General features: G+C 44.0%; 1 protein-coding gene across 2 annotated transcripts in view; it reads left to right on the forward strand.

Annotated features, from left to right (window-relative positions):
* Positions 1-5827: 5827 nt before the first annotated feature.
* The window catches only part of SLC45A2 (solute carrier family 45 member 2), a 32417-nt gene continuing 23044 nt past the window's right edge, over positions 5828-15200 (forward strand). Inside the window, exons 1-3 of one of the 2 annotated variants that reach the window (XM_032212681.1) lie at positions 5828-6061; positions 6791-7604; positions 11831-12007. In XM_032212681.1, coding sequence (XP_032068572.1) covers positions 7223-7604; positions 11831-12007 — 559 coding nt within the window. In that variant the 5' untranslated portion in view covers positions 5828-6061; positions 6791-7222. Of the gene's footprint in view, positions 6062-6703; positions 7605-11830; positions 12008-15200 lie in introns of those variants that run through there. The other variant, XM_032212682.1, reaches the window with a different exon arrangement.

The raw sequence follows: 15200 nt of genomic DNA on the forward strand, positions 1-15200 counted from the left end.
CACGCCCACAGAACCGGTAGTAAGAAAATTTGAATCCCACCACTGATGGTAATCATCTGTCCAGGCAAAAGACGTTGGCTTTTCATCAGGTGGAGCTTTCCTTGAGACAAACGTACACCAGCATCAGGGGCAAGAAAGAGTTGAGAATGAAAATTGAGGCTTTCTTGGCCCACCTGTCAATAACCAGTCTTTGAATCAGAGAGCTCTTATGCATAAGGGTGGCCTTTGGATGGCTTATTCAGGGTCAGTTTTGCTCTTACAAGGACTCCGATTTACAACAGGTCCTCTCCCACCAAAAAAGCTGTTTACGGCACGGTTTCAAAGTTCCTGATATGCAAATTCCAGTTACCCAATGAAACATTTAGAATTTATAACTTCATACAACATTAAGCTACAGTTCATAATGGACACACGAACAGCAGCAGACAAGAGCATGCTGCTGCAAAAATGTATATTGCACATTACAAAAATGTAAATGTATATTCTTAATTTATCAGGCTATAGTACAGGTGCGCACAAAAATAGAGAAAGTTTTAACAGGAATAACATTTGACAGCCTGGCAGGAAAAGGGCAAAGGCACAGTATGTAAAAAGAAAGAATAGAAAACCATATTTATTTAAACGTTACTTATTTTTATTCAGAGAGAAGGTAGTTTAGCTGAGGTCAAGAAATACATTTACATTACTTTCATTTTTTTTAAAAAAGCAGCAAACCCACACCTTTCGGAGTTTTAACCAGCAATCTGATTTCTCAGAAAGGGAACAAAAATGATTATAATAAAAAATAGTGACTAAACAGGAAAGTTATCACACTGCAAAGTGATGCACATAATTGTTTTATTGTTCTAGTAAAGGGTTGCAGCTAATAAATTTCCAATGCGTTTTAAAGCAGAGACCCAGCTCTAGAGAAGGCTATAAAACTGAAAAAGATGAAAGAGAAGAAAAGGATCATCAGCAGCAAGGTGGATGGACCCAGTAACCGATTAACAGAGTTGGAAGGACCTTGTAGGTCATCTAGTCCATCTAGCACAGGACTACATCATATCTGAATTTCCTTTATTTGTATGCCGCCCTTTTCCCTGGGGGGACTCAGGGCGGCTCACAATTCAAAAAGGGAGGGGGGGAAAGACAAACAGTATTCCAATATGGAAACAATACAACATATTAAAAGAGAGCACAACAGTCACACAATTCGGGTGGGGTTGGAATCTTAACCCCAGGCCAGCCGGGACAGCCAGATCTTCAAAGCGGCGCGGAAGGATTGGAGGGTGGTGAGGGTCCGAATCTCCACGGGGAGTTCGTTCCAGAGGGTCGGAGCAGCCACCGAGAAGGCTCTCCTCCGGGTAGTTGCCAGTTTGCACTGGCTAGTAGATGGAATTCGGAGGAGGCCTAATCGATGCGATCGTTTATTTGTTCATACTTGTTATAGTTGTTTGTTTTTAAAAGCTGGACTGCTTACTAGGTATCTACTGCCTGCTAGATGACAGCCTCTCACCAACCTTGGTTGATCACTACAAGATAAACAGGATTGAGATTATAGATTACAGATTAACAGAGTTGGAAGGGACCTTGTAGGTCATCCAGTCTACCCCCCCCACCCAAGCAGGAGACTCTACGTCATTTCTGACAGGTGGCTGTCCAATCTCTTTCTGAAAGTTTCCAGTGATGAAGCTCCCAGAACCTCCGAAGGCAAAACTGTTCCATTGGTTGATTGTTCTCACTGACAGAAAGTTCCTCCTTATTTCTAGGTTGAATCTCTCCTTGGTCAGTTTCCATCCATTACTCCTTATCTGGCCTTCAGGTGCTTTGGAAAACAGGTTGACCCCCTCCTCTCTGTGGCAGCCTTTCAAATATTGGAACACTGCTATCATGTCTCCCCTGGTCCTTCTCTTCACTAGACTAGCCATGGCTGTGGTGATGGACCAAGTTAGGGACAGATTACGATGGAGAAAAACTATCTGTGTGGTTACTAAAAGTAACTTGATGGCACACAATCAAGTTTTAAAATCCGGAGAGAACATTTATATTTTAAAAGTCCTAGTTTGCTGCTGGGGCACGTCTTGAGGCTAAGTGCCATATCCAAAGAAATGGAATTAAAGAAAGAATGTCAGATGGCGTGGTGGGTTAAGAAGACAAGGTGGCAGATTGGTTCCAGACAAAGTGGAGAGCTGAAAGAAACATTCAGAGGGTTATCACAGAGTTATGTGGATGGGGGAGCAAGATTGTGCATTCACATACTGTTCATCTTCACATAATGTAACTGAAATTGATTTTCATGCTGTGTTTTCACTCACTGCTTGCCTGAGTCACATTTTTTATTCTTTTTCAAAAAGTATTATTCTGCTTCAGTTATGTGCTGGATACAGTTTAGTACTTTGAAAGGGAAAAGAGTAAGCATCAGCATTCCCATCAGTTAGGGGCAGTCCATAAATATTGTTAGAAAATAAACTGCATGACCCCAGGAGTAGGTATGTTTAATTTAAGGAGATGCCAACAGATACTATATATCAGGAGGGCCAAACTCACGCCACATCATTGTCACGTGTCGTATCATGACTTTTTCCCACCTTCGCTAAACCGGAGGTGGGGGTGGCCAGTGCGTGGGGCATCCAGCCCACAGGCGGTGAGTTTAACGCCCCTGCTATATATGTTCTTTGGATCCAAAGCATTGCAGGGTCTTGTGATGTTACTCTTTTATAATATGCCCCATAATATGTCTCTGGGTTTACTCAGAGAAAAATTATTTTGATTGACAATCGGGGAATTAAAAAGCACTTGCCTTCGGAAGTTGTGGGAGCTTCATCACTGGAGGCTTTCAAGAAGAGATTGGACTGCCATTTGTCAGAAATGGTGTAGGGTCTCCTGCTTGGGTGGGGTGGGGTTGGACTAGATGACCTACATGGTCCCTTCCAACTCTGTTAATCTGTATCTGTAAAAAGGAAAAACAAACACTGTTCAATCCTGCACGGACCAATGCTTTTTCATTGTGGCTGCCACACAGGTGATCGTATGATATATGAGACATGAAAACCACATAATGACCACTACTTCCTGGGAATTGATAGTAATATAACCAACTAGTTGACAACTGGGTGTTGCCTAGGTATTTATTTACAGGGGGGAAATGTCTGGACCAGTGGTGGGTTTCAAATTTTTTTAGAACCTCTTCTGTAGGGGTGGCTTGCTTTGTGGGAATGGCTTGCTGGCCATGTGACTGGGTGGGGGGTGGCTTGCCAGCCATGTGACTGGGTGGGTGTGGCCAACTTGTAAAATTTGGTGAAACTCACTTAACAACGCTCTTGCTTAGCAACCAAAATGTTGGCTCAGGAACTCTGGTATTGAACTCTGGTATCCAATGGTGGGATTCAAAATATCTAACTACCGGTTCTGTGGGTATGGCTTCACGGGCCTGGCCTGGCTGGCTGGGCGTGGCTTTTGTGGCAGTGGTGGGTTTCAAAAATTTTTAGAACCTCTTCTGTGGGGTATGGCCTGCTTTGTGGGAGTGGCTTGCCAGCCATGTGACCAGGTGGAAGTGGCTTACCAGCCATATGACCAGGTGGGAGTGGCTTACCAGCCATATGACTGGGTGGGAGTGGCTTGCCAGCCATGTGACTGGGTATGCGTGGCCAACTTGTAAAATGTGGTGAAACTCATTTAACAACGCTCTTAGCAACCAAAATGTTGGCTCAGAAACTCTGGCATTTAAAGCACACAAGTCTTAACACTTGTCAAATTACAAGACCCTTGCAATAGCAATAGCAATATCAGTTAGACTTATATACTGCTTCAAAGGGCTTTCAGCCCTCTCTAAGCGGTTTACAGAGTCAGCATATTGCCCCCACATTTCACCCACCTCGGAAGGATGGAAGGCTGAGTCAGCCTTGAGCCAGTGAAATTTGAACCGCTGAACTGCAGATAGCAGTCAACTGAAGTGGCCTGCAGTACTGCACTCTAACCACTGTGCCACCTTGGCTCTTCACCCCTAACCCTTTAGAAAAAAAATCCCAAGGGTGTTCAAACTTGATAGCTTTAAGACTTGTGGACCTCAACTCCCAGAATTCCTCCTCTCGCTCTTCATCTTGATGATGTGCGGACCGGCAGGGGGAGGGAGCTGGAACCGGTTCTAAACGACACTATAGGTTTGTGGAACCTCTTCTATAGAAGAGGTTAGAACTGGCAGGGACCCACCCCTGGTTTGGACCAAACATAATTTCTGTTGAATTTTCCCCCTTACCCGAGGGAACCCCCTTGTGGAGTATTGTGAAGTACCATGGCAACTCTACTGCACTGTACAGTTGAAGCCATTTTACAGCCATACAATAGAAGCCATTTTAAGGCACAACAGGCTATATCTTAACAGAACACACACCCCAAGGGGTTTTAGAAGTGTCTTGCCCCTACAGTATTCAATTCCAGAGAGTAAGTCATTTGTGTACTACGTTTGGTTGAAATTACTCAAGGTGTTCCAGAGTTATGCTGGAACATACATATATACACACACAGAGTCTATATATATTCTGAATAGCAACACAACTCAGTCAAACTTTTCCTTTCTCCCTAAATCTATATGGCTTGGAATATCTACCCTGTAAAAATACCTTTTTCATGCTAGGAAAGAAAAGCATATTTAAATATTTCTACAGGCTGTCAAATGTCCTTTGTTCTATTGTTCTGTGAGGAGATATTAATTTCACCTTGATTGTCACTATTGTTTAATCTTTGAGAAAATGTTTGACCTTTTTCACAACCCAGAGATATTAAAAATGTGTCTGGCATCTTGGCATCTTGCTTTTCTTCTGATGCAGCTTTCCACTTTGAAGAATAATTATCTGCAAAAATTAAAATCTGTGTGGAAACCCCCCCATACACACACAGACACAAACCCCACAAAGTAGCCAACCATCAGCTGCCAAGGCTGCACCTCAATTGTGGGCAATCCTGTCTCTAATTTGAGAAATTCTTCAGGACATTCTCCTAAATAATTGTGCAGAGAATTCCAGTCTTAAATCAACAAAGCATCTTGCAGCCCTTATTGTATTGATACTTTATAGAGTAATTTGACACTCAGTTGAGAAGCTGAGTTTTAATTGAGGTGACACAGATTCTAGAACGTAGATTTGGCCCATGTCCATGGTAAATAATTGATAGATTGTTTAGATCAGGGGTGTCAAGCTCAAGATCCGGATGCCAGATCCGGCCCATGGGGTGCTTAGATCTGGCCTATGGAACTGCCCTGGAAACAGCAAAGGACTGGCCAGGGGTGGGTTCCAGCTGCCGCTACTGCTGGTTTACTCAGGGAGGTGCTGCGTGCACTTTGCATGCACCTGCTTTGCACGTATGTGCATACATACATGCAAAAATTGCTCTGCACATGTGCAGAAGGCAAAAACAAGATGGCGCCACCGAGAGAACCAGTTCGGCAGTGTGGCAGGCCTGGGTCACTGCCAGTTCCAGGGACCCAGGTCACCAAGTTACTACTGGTTCAGCTGAACCAGTCCGAACCGGTAGGAACCCACCTCTGAGACCGGCCCATGGCGCTACTGCCAGTGAAAACGGAGCTGAGGAGCCCATCTTCGTTGGCAGAGCACTCGGGCCACCACAGGTGCCCCTGACACAAGTGATGTCAAGCTGGCCATGCCCACTCTGAGATCAAACACAATCCTGATGCAGCCCTCAGTGAAATTGAGTTTGACACCCCTGGTTTAGATTCATGTCCAATGCTAACTCAGCCTTGGATTTTGGTCTTCTTCATATTCTAAATAAAGTTTCTAGCGTGAGTTCCTGTTGTTTCTACGATTTGTACTGCACTTATTTTCAGGTCTTTGTGATGGTTAAACAGAAACAAGTCACCTAGACTTGGATTATCATCAGTTCAAATGGATTTAATATAACTGAAAACCAGGGGTGAAATCTACTTACCTCCGCTACCGGTTTGCAAATGTGAACGCACATGCCACCTCTGTGCATGCCCAGGACCTTCCACGCATGCGCAGAGCATAAAAAACAGATGCGATGATGTCTGGGCGAGTGGGTGGAGCCTGTTACCGAGCGTGCCAGGAAGGTAAGTAGAACAGTGGGGGGAATCCACTGTGCCACACGATTTAGATTAGCTACAAAGCAGGAAATCCTGCTTTTTAGCTAATATACATTGCGTGTCACAGCTGATCATCGGAAATACTGGCTCGCATTTTACTACTGGTTTAAATATTGGTTTGCATTTTATTACTGGTTCGGGTCCATGCTGTAAACTGAGCAAAGCTTTCTCTTCCTCTCCATCCAAGCCAAGAACCCCAAACATTCATAGACCATGGCAACACAAGGAAGGAAAAGCTGAGCATTAAAACATAGGATCCTTTGCCCACTGGAAGATTAGTAGATCTCATGCTATGTTTTTTCTCCAGGAATTGAACTGAATTGAATTTATTATATTTCTATGCCGCCCTTTTCCCCGAAGGGGACTCAGGGCGGCTCACAACCCAAGTCAAGTGGGGGGTGTGTGTACAAATAAGGAATAAAAAAAAGACGAACAAAACAATACCACAATTTAAAAACACACAACAACCATACCATTCGAGGGGGGACAAAAGCTCATTAGCCCCAGGCCTGTCGGAACAGCCAGGTTTTAAGGGCTTTGCGGAAGGCCTGGAGGGTGGTGAGGGTTCGAATCTCCACGGGGAGCTCGTTCCAGAGGGCCAGAGCAGCCACAGAGAAGGCCCTCCTCCGGGAAGGTGGCTTGGCACTTGTGTTTACTATCTGAATGAAGAGATTTCTTCTTTTTTTCTGCTGACAGCATTGACAGATACATTAACACCCTGACTGCTTGCAGTACAAGATGAAACAACTTGTGAAGCTGTTCTATGCTGTAAATGTACACATGCCTTCAAAAGAACTTTGAAGCCTGCCCTATGTAGACATGTGATCCACTCGGACATAATCCTCCAGTGATAAAGAGCTGGGCACTTTCCAGCCAGCAGTTCTAACTGTGCTAATCTTCTTTTCAGAGGCACAGACGTATTTCCCCTTCCACTCCCCCCCCCCTTCCTGTAACTTGTGATTCCCGAGCTATGGGAAATATGCGTGGCCCCTCTGGCTCTTTTCTTTGCTACGCCCAGACCAAGGATTTACGCCTGATGGAACAGCCTCCTAGTTACCAGCTCAATGACTCTAACCCAGCAGGATCATAGCTGAGCTTCTGCAGTCCTGCGATTTGGGCATTGCCAGAATGGGACCCCTCAGTAGGAAAGAAGAAACCGTGTTTAAACCTTTAACTGGGAAAGATCCTTTTAAGCCAATGAAGCCCTCCAAGAAGAGAACGGGGCAGTTGATTATGCACAGCACGGTCATGTTTGGCCGCGAGTTCTGCTACGCAGTGGAAGCGGCCTTTGTCACCCCCGTGTTGCTCACCGTGGGCCTCCCCAAAAGCCTTTATAGCTTCGTATGGCTTATCAGCCCCATCCTAGGATTTCTGCTGCAGCCGGTGGTGGGTTCGGTCAGTGACAACTGCACTTCTAGGTGGGGCAAGCGAAGACCTTTTATCTTCATCCTTGGCCTCCTGATGCTCCTGGGGATGAGCCTGTACCTGAATGGAGATGCAGTCATCTCAGGTGAGTACACAACCTGTTGCTGAGTCAGGAAAAGCAAACTTGAGTGTTAAAAGGAGAGAGATTGAAGATGGTGAACATTCTTAAAAGCCGTTGCACATCATGTTGGTTGTGTATCTGCAATAAATCAGTCGGCAGGGTTTAACGGCATAAACTTTGTATATAAAAACAAGAGAGAAATCTAGTTGAACCTCAGGCTGAAAAGGGTAGATTTAAATGTGGAGTTGGCTGGGCAAGAATATTGTTGTCATTCAGAGCGTATTTTTAATATTTGCATAGATAAATACGGCTGGCTCTTTGTTTCAAGAACTTGGAGAACAAAGAAAAGGGGTTCACTTCTAAAGGGTTAGGATTCATCTCAACCCTATGGTTTAATTGAAGCCTCAAAAGTGGATTATACAACTATTCTAATCTATATAAATTGGTTTAATAAATAAAAATCATTACTTAAGGGCTTCTAATGCAGAAGCTTGTAATTAGCAGGGGGGGGGGAAATAACACAACCGCTGGATTGTTTCATTATTCAAGGGTACCGGATGTTAAGAAGTTTGTTAACTCAAATAATATGCAATATTCTGGTAAACTGGACCAGTTTAGCAATTACAATGGAGAAGATAGGTACAATAGAAAGTGTATTGGCTATATTGTTGACCAAAGTTCTCAATTTGATCCATGGGAGTATTGGATATTTAAGCTGAGGAGGCAAAATACAAGTATATATTTATCATGGCTGAAATCTCTCAAGATGGCTCATTCTGACATTTGGGCCCAGGATTTTGTGAGGTGGCGGTGATTGGCCATTCAAAATCTTTTCATTTTTTTCTATAGATTTTTCTTTCATTTGGCCCCACTGTAGTCAACATGGGAGACTCACTGTCATGGACTATGACTTATATAGTGGTCCCCCAAAAATGAATTTGATGACAGAATATTGGTCTAGTAACCTCCCTGCAGCCTCTCTTGGGAGCGAAAATGGACCGTGGGGGGCGCACCCCCACATGCCCCATTTTGGGCCTAGTAGGCCTCCCTGCAGCCTCCTGGGACCAAAAACAAGCTGCAGGGAGGATGCCCCCCCAATGCATGTGTGTGCGATCCCCCGCCCCCCACATGTGTGTGCGACACCCCTGCCCCATGCATGCATGTGCAACCCCCCATGCATGTCTGTGTGACACCCCCCACGCCCCCACGCATGCGTGCGCAACCCAAAAATCAACTGGCCAGTGGGAGGTGCATGCATGGTGGAGCTGAGCTGGGGTGACGGCTCGCATGCCCGCAGAGAGGGCTCTGCATGCCACCTGTGGCACACGTGCCATTGGTTCGCCATCCCAGTCCTAGAAGATGCCTTTCCTAATGTTAACAAACTCATATTCTTCATTTCTAACCACTATTTCTGTCTTCCCCTGCTTCATTTTTTTCTATTAACATTTTAGTAACATATTGTTACTAAAACTAATTATTTCCAAATATTACTACTATGTGGTAATAATGAATGAAACCCTTCTTGAGGAGAGCCGAGGTGGCGCAGTGGTTAGGGTGCAGTACTGCAGGCTATTTCAGCTGACTGTTATTTGCAGTTCAGCGGTTCTAATCTCACCGGCTCAAGGTTGACTCAGCCTTCCATCCTTCCGAGGTGGGTGAAATGAGGACCCAGACTGTGGGGGCGATATGCTGACTCTGTAAACCTCTTAGAGAGGGCTGAGAGCCCTATGAAGCGGTATATAAGTCTAACTGCTATTGCTATTGCTATTCTTTTAATAATTGATATCCAGACCATACATAAATTGGTTTTTCACCATTTGCAATATTCCAAAACTATTTTATCAATCAGAAATGTTTCTTTTGTACTTCTGCTTTTCCTTTTATTGTACTGGAACGATGTTATTTTCTTCTAAATAATCCTGGTTATTTGTCCCCTGTTATATTTCCAAAACTGGGTTGTTTCCTTTTTGTTTGGTTTTCAACTCTGGTCTGATTGAAAGAGTAAAGTTTGGTAAACTTGGATGATTGTATCTCATACCGTTCAATTTTATTTGTTGCTTTTTGATTTCCAAAGCTTCTTTCTGGTGCTAAGTCAATTAAAAAAAAAAAAAGGCTTGTCTTGTTTTTGCTCTTTCATTTTCTTTAAATTACTCACTTCTGATTTTTATTTCTTTGTCTTGGCTTCAAGTGTGATGTCCCATTTTTGAGATTGAATATGATTTGCATTTTATTTTTCTAATTTGGATGTCCAATTCTTCTGTAACCACCAGTGCTATGCTGTAAGCAGGCTGATTAGTCCATTTGATAGATGTTATTTTAATCTTTGCAAGCACATTATTCACATCTTTCATTATAAATGCCAAGTCTGTTTTGGGCACTACTTTCAATGTTGGCAGTCTTTGTCTTTCTAACTGGTAATTCTGCATATGCCATAATTTTTCTTTTAATTCCTCTTGACAGGGGATCAGTTTATAGGTTGTTTCAGTGCTAGCCTATACTGGTTCTGTGGTTATTACTTCCTCTAAGTCAGCGGTCCCCAACCTTTGTGACTTGGCTACACGGCTTGGGGGAGGAGAGAGGAACTGGGCCATGTGAGTAGCGTGCCGGCACATGTGCATACAGGCAGTCCTTGCATAAGTGGCTGGCTGGTGAGCACTCAGTGCATGTGTGCCGGCCTGCCACTCATGCAAGTCGAGCTGAGCATACATGTGCTGGTTCCCCACAGCCCGGTAGTGGGCTGCGGCCCAGGGGTTGGGCCCAGGGGATGGGCATCCCTGGATCCAATCTCGGTTGGTCATTGGGACCAAAGATTTAGTCTTCAAAGTTTTTGGGCATATGCTGGAGCCCATCATCAGGGAACTTCTTTCTAACAGAGTGTGTGCTTTGTGCTATTCTGTGTGTAGTATTTATATGGTACCTGTTTTGTGTGGCTTTTTAGTTGTTGATTGAGGTGTTGATGGCTGGCTATTAAGTTGTTGGGTGTCATTTCCTTGTGCTGCCAAGCCCTGAGTACTTGATAAGTTGGTGGTAAATCAGCACTCCTTTTGACTGATGAGGGGCCCATTTCCCAGGCTTCAATCATTTCCCTGGCTGTTTTTGTACCTGCTCGTCCAACAATCTTAATAGCTGCAAAATTGAATGCATGTCCTTGTTCATTGCAATGTGAGGCTACCAATGGGTTCTGACTGCTTGCTTGTCTTCATGCAGTCTGGTGGTTAGCTTCCTCTCCATCTGTCCTACATGCTATCATTTCTATAGTTCATATCAACTTCTTCCTTTATATTTTGGATTTTTGTTATCTGAGTTTCTTCTACTATTCTACTATTAAATTGAGATCTTCATTTTCACATTTTTTTCTAAATAATTTGCAGTTTTGCATCCCTGTATATTTTATTTCTGGTAATGAATCTCCTTTGGTCTTGTAATTGTTGTTTAATGATATTTGAGTCTTGCTGAAATACCAGCATAAAAAAACCTAAGTGTTGTGGCCTGCCAGTGGCCTGCGGAGCTGGCAGCAGATTCGGACAGTGAGGAGGTTGGGGAGGAACATGGGCCAGTCCTGGAATCTGGGGGAGGCTCTGATGGGGGCTCTGTGTTGGAGGCAGAGAGGAGGCCAGAGCCCTATGCCAGTTATCAGCTGCCTTCAGAGTCAGACGAACAGCTGGAGCCTGTTCCCAACGTGCCGCATGCACAGAATTGCCAGACGAAGGGAACAACTAAAGAACAGGGGTCAACTTGGGAGTAAGGTGGACAATGAATAGCTCCTCCAAGAGGAAATAAAAGAGGAGTGAAAGGGGAGTGGAGTTTGCAGGAGACAATTAGTTTGCTTAATTGATTTGTTACTCTCCAAGACTCCTTGCCAAGTTTTGCAGATATTGCCCTGTCAGCTCTCCAAGCCAGATAAGGTCTGTGACTGTAAATCCTCCCTTGAAAGACTTTGCTGGATGTGAATGAGTAGAATTCACAATAAATTAATAAAATGGGTTTTTGTCCCAATTGTGGCTGAAAGTCGAATCCTCCCTATAAGGCTGTTACTGTTCAAATAGAAATTCTAGTAACGGTACCCTTGATTTAATCTAGTAATAGTACATCTTATTCAACATTAGCTGTGCCAGTTGAGTTACATGCATTTAAATGTGTTTTCATGTTACAAAAGTACTTTCTTCACCTGGTCAATTGAACCTCAGCAAGTTGGGGAAGGTTGGCATAAAAAAATAACTAACAACAAAGCCAAATGTTTTCTCTTACAGTTCTGGTTATTGACCGAGGCACTTGGAAGACGTGGGCTATAATTATTACCATGCTGGGAGTCGTGCTGTTTGATTTTGCTGCTGATTTTATTGACGGTCCCATCAAGGCGTATTTATTTGATGTCTGCACTCACCAGGACAAGCAAAAGGGGCTCCATTATCATGCACTCCTGACAGGTAAATCCAAGATAAAAGTTCTTCTTTTTTACTCCTCTGGAAATGCAGATGTCGTTCAGTGAGTTTTCCTTCCCACCCTTAAGGTCTGGGTTGCGCTGGTCAGCTGATTCAGAGCATCATTGCAATTCTCCTTTAGAAAAGTAATCTTGTGATTACTGGGGCTGGTTGAAGGGAAGAAAACCTCTTCCAAAATGAACACTGAACATCAATCTCACACCTCTGGAATAGTCTAGGAGTAGTGGATTTGGGGGGTCTTTTAAAAATTATCTGGAGGGTCTATTCTCTCTTGGCTTACTATAAGAGTTAGAAAAGATTCAACACTGAAGGTTTTTAATTTGCTTTTGATTAATTGATTGATTGATTGATTACATTTATATGCCGCCCTTTTCCCCGAAGGGGACTCAGGGCGGCTCACAATTCAATCAGGGAAGTGGGTACAGACAGGGGGATAAAAAAGACAAGACATAACAATACAAAATTTAAAAACACACAACAACCATACCATTCGAGAAGGGGGGCAAAAACTCTTTAGCCCCAGGCCTGTCGGAACAGCCAGGTTTTAAGGGCTTTGCAGAAGGCCTGGAGGGTGGTGAGGGTTCAAATCTCCACGGGGAGCTCGTTCCAGAGGGTCGGAGCAGCCAGTCGGCATTGGCCAGCGGATGGAATTCGGAGGAGGCCTAATCTGTGGGATCTGATCGGTCTATTGGAGGTAATTGGCTTTTAAAATCAAAGTTATAGTCCTAGGGCAGGGGTGTCAAAATCGATTTCATTGAGGGCTGCATCAGGGTTGTGTTTGACCTTGGGGAGATGGAGTGGGCGTGGCCAGCTCAACATTGCTCGTGTCAGGGGCAACTGTGGCGGCCTGAGCACTCTGCCATTGAAAATGGGCTCCTGAGCTCAGTACGGGTGTGACTGCCTCCTGCAACCCTCTTTCAGTGAAAATGGAGCTTGGGAGGGTCACGTGTGGCCCTCACAAGTTCTGTTTTTGGCTGCAACAGCCTCCTGCAACCTTCTGCCAGTGAAAACGAAGCTCGGGAGGGTCCCCTCCTGAGCTCTGTTTTTGCTGACAGAGGCACCGCGGACCGATCCTTCATTGTTTCCAGGTCCGTTCCGCGGACCAGATCTAAGCATCTTTGAGTTTGACACCCCTGTGCTAGGGCAATTCACTTCACAGAATCCATTTGGAGTCAAGGAGAAGAGGATTATGCATGTACTTAGTCTCACTCCTATAAATCAGGTTCATCTGATGGGGACCCAATAGACAAAAAACATTGTTTTCTTGAAAAAAAACCCAAATCTACAATCTATAATGTACAAATCTACAAATGCTACAGCTTTTTTAATACATTTCCCTTTCATTTTATTACGAGATGAAAAAGAACATGCCTCTATATGATTTGAAATGGTTCCAAATTCATCACCCTTGAAGCAAAGAACAAAATTTTTAGGTATTTTATTGGAATTTATAGGCCGCCCTTTTCCCTGAGGGGACTCAGGGCGGCTTACAATCAAAAAAGGGGGGGGTGCAAATACAAAAACAAAAACAGTAGGTGAATAAAATAAGACAATAAAAACACAACTTGCATTCAACATTCAACACTCGGGTGGGGCGAATTAGGAACTTATCCCCAGGCCTGACGGGATAGCCAGATCTTGAGGGCTGTGCGGAAGGTCTGTACGGTGGTGAGGGTGCGAATCTCGACGGGGAGGTCGTTCCACAGGGTCGGAGCTGCTACAGAAAAGGCTCTCCTCCGCGTAGTCGCCAGTCGGCATTGACTGGCGGATGGAATTCGGAGGAGGCCCAATCTGTGTGATCTAAATTAGGCAGTAGTGTTGCCCCAGCGTCAAGCCAACAATCAAGAATTATTTCCGTATCATAGTATGTGAATTTGACCTTTTGAGCAAATTAGAAACTGTGTGTGTGCATTGCTCGCTCCCACAAAAACACAATGATAGCAAATATTATATTTACGGCTTTGGATGAAAGAAGCTTGAGTCATATGATGCTAATGATGGTGGTTTCATTCCCCGAATGGCACTTGAATAACTGTAAGCATAGTGTAGTACTTGTTCCCTAAAGCTTCCTGACTATATAAGAATATATTTCCATTCTTATTTTAGGCAAAGCTATGGAAATGCACTTTTCAGTCCCAGATAAAACGTTGTCACACCTACCTACCACCATTCCAAGTTCCAAACTAATCCACTGCAGCTCAACTTAGTTTTGATTGATGTTACATTTGCAGCAGAAGCTGGGTTTTGCTCATCAATGTGTTGCAGAGTTTGGTTTCTTGAAACTACCAGGTGTTCTTATCCCACTGATGATGCCACTTTTACTTCCTTGGTACAACAGATGACATTAGTCCTAGGTCAAGACCCAACAGTTAAGATTTCTGCCCATTGGCAATTACCAATCATGGCAGGGAGTCAAACCAGGTTGGGGGCTAAGCCTTTGAAATGTAGTGTTTAGAATGCTGGACTAGGACTGCAGAGATACAGGTTCAAACATCCACCCTCAGCCATAAAGTTGGTGATAGTTGCTGTCTATTAGTCTGACTTTATAGATCATAAAAGCATGAGAGTCAGTATAGTGGTTAAGAATGGAGCATCCTAGTCCTGCCTTAGGGACAAAGCCCAGCTCCTTGAGTCAGTTTCTCCCTCTGCCAGATTGTTGTCCCCAAATCGGGTCTGAGTTTGGTGCTGAAGCCAATGATGGACACTGGACACAAGGTGCAGGTTTTCTGATTGCTTTCTATTGGAGTACTCTAAGGCAAAGGGTCAAAATGCCATGAAAACCAAGAACAAAGGATTAAGTAAGCTTTATACATTTTCACTAAAGGCAGGACAAGGTGAGATAACAAGAAATATCATCTAATAAACATTTTTGTAATAATTCTACAATTTGTTCTATTGGTCTCTAGCTGCCCCTATTCCTAAGTCTTGGCTAATGAACACCCCAGGAGTTATCTAATACACATTTCATTTGCTGCAGGCCATCCCTAACTTTTAGCTGAGGTCTGCAAATTGTCTAAATACCCATAATTGCTACAAGCTTTACACGTGCATATTTCCTGTTGATAAGCATTCTTTGTTCTTGCCAGACAGACCCCAATTACAGTCTTCCTGATTTACTTTCAAGTATGTGCCATGACCTTCCTTTAGCGCCCAGCCCATCGCTAGGAAAGAGGCCACG

This window comes from Thamnophis elegans, chromosome 3, assembly GCF_009769535.1.
Source record: "Thamnophis elegans isolate rThaEle1 chromosome 3, rThaEle1.pri, whole genome shotgun sequence".
NCBI lineage: Eukaryota > Metazoa > Chordata > Lepidosauria > Squamata > Colubridae > Thamnophis > Thamnophis elegans.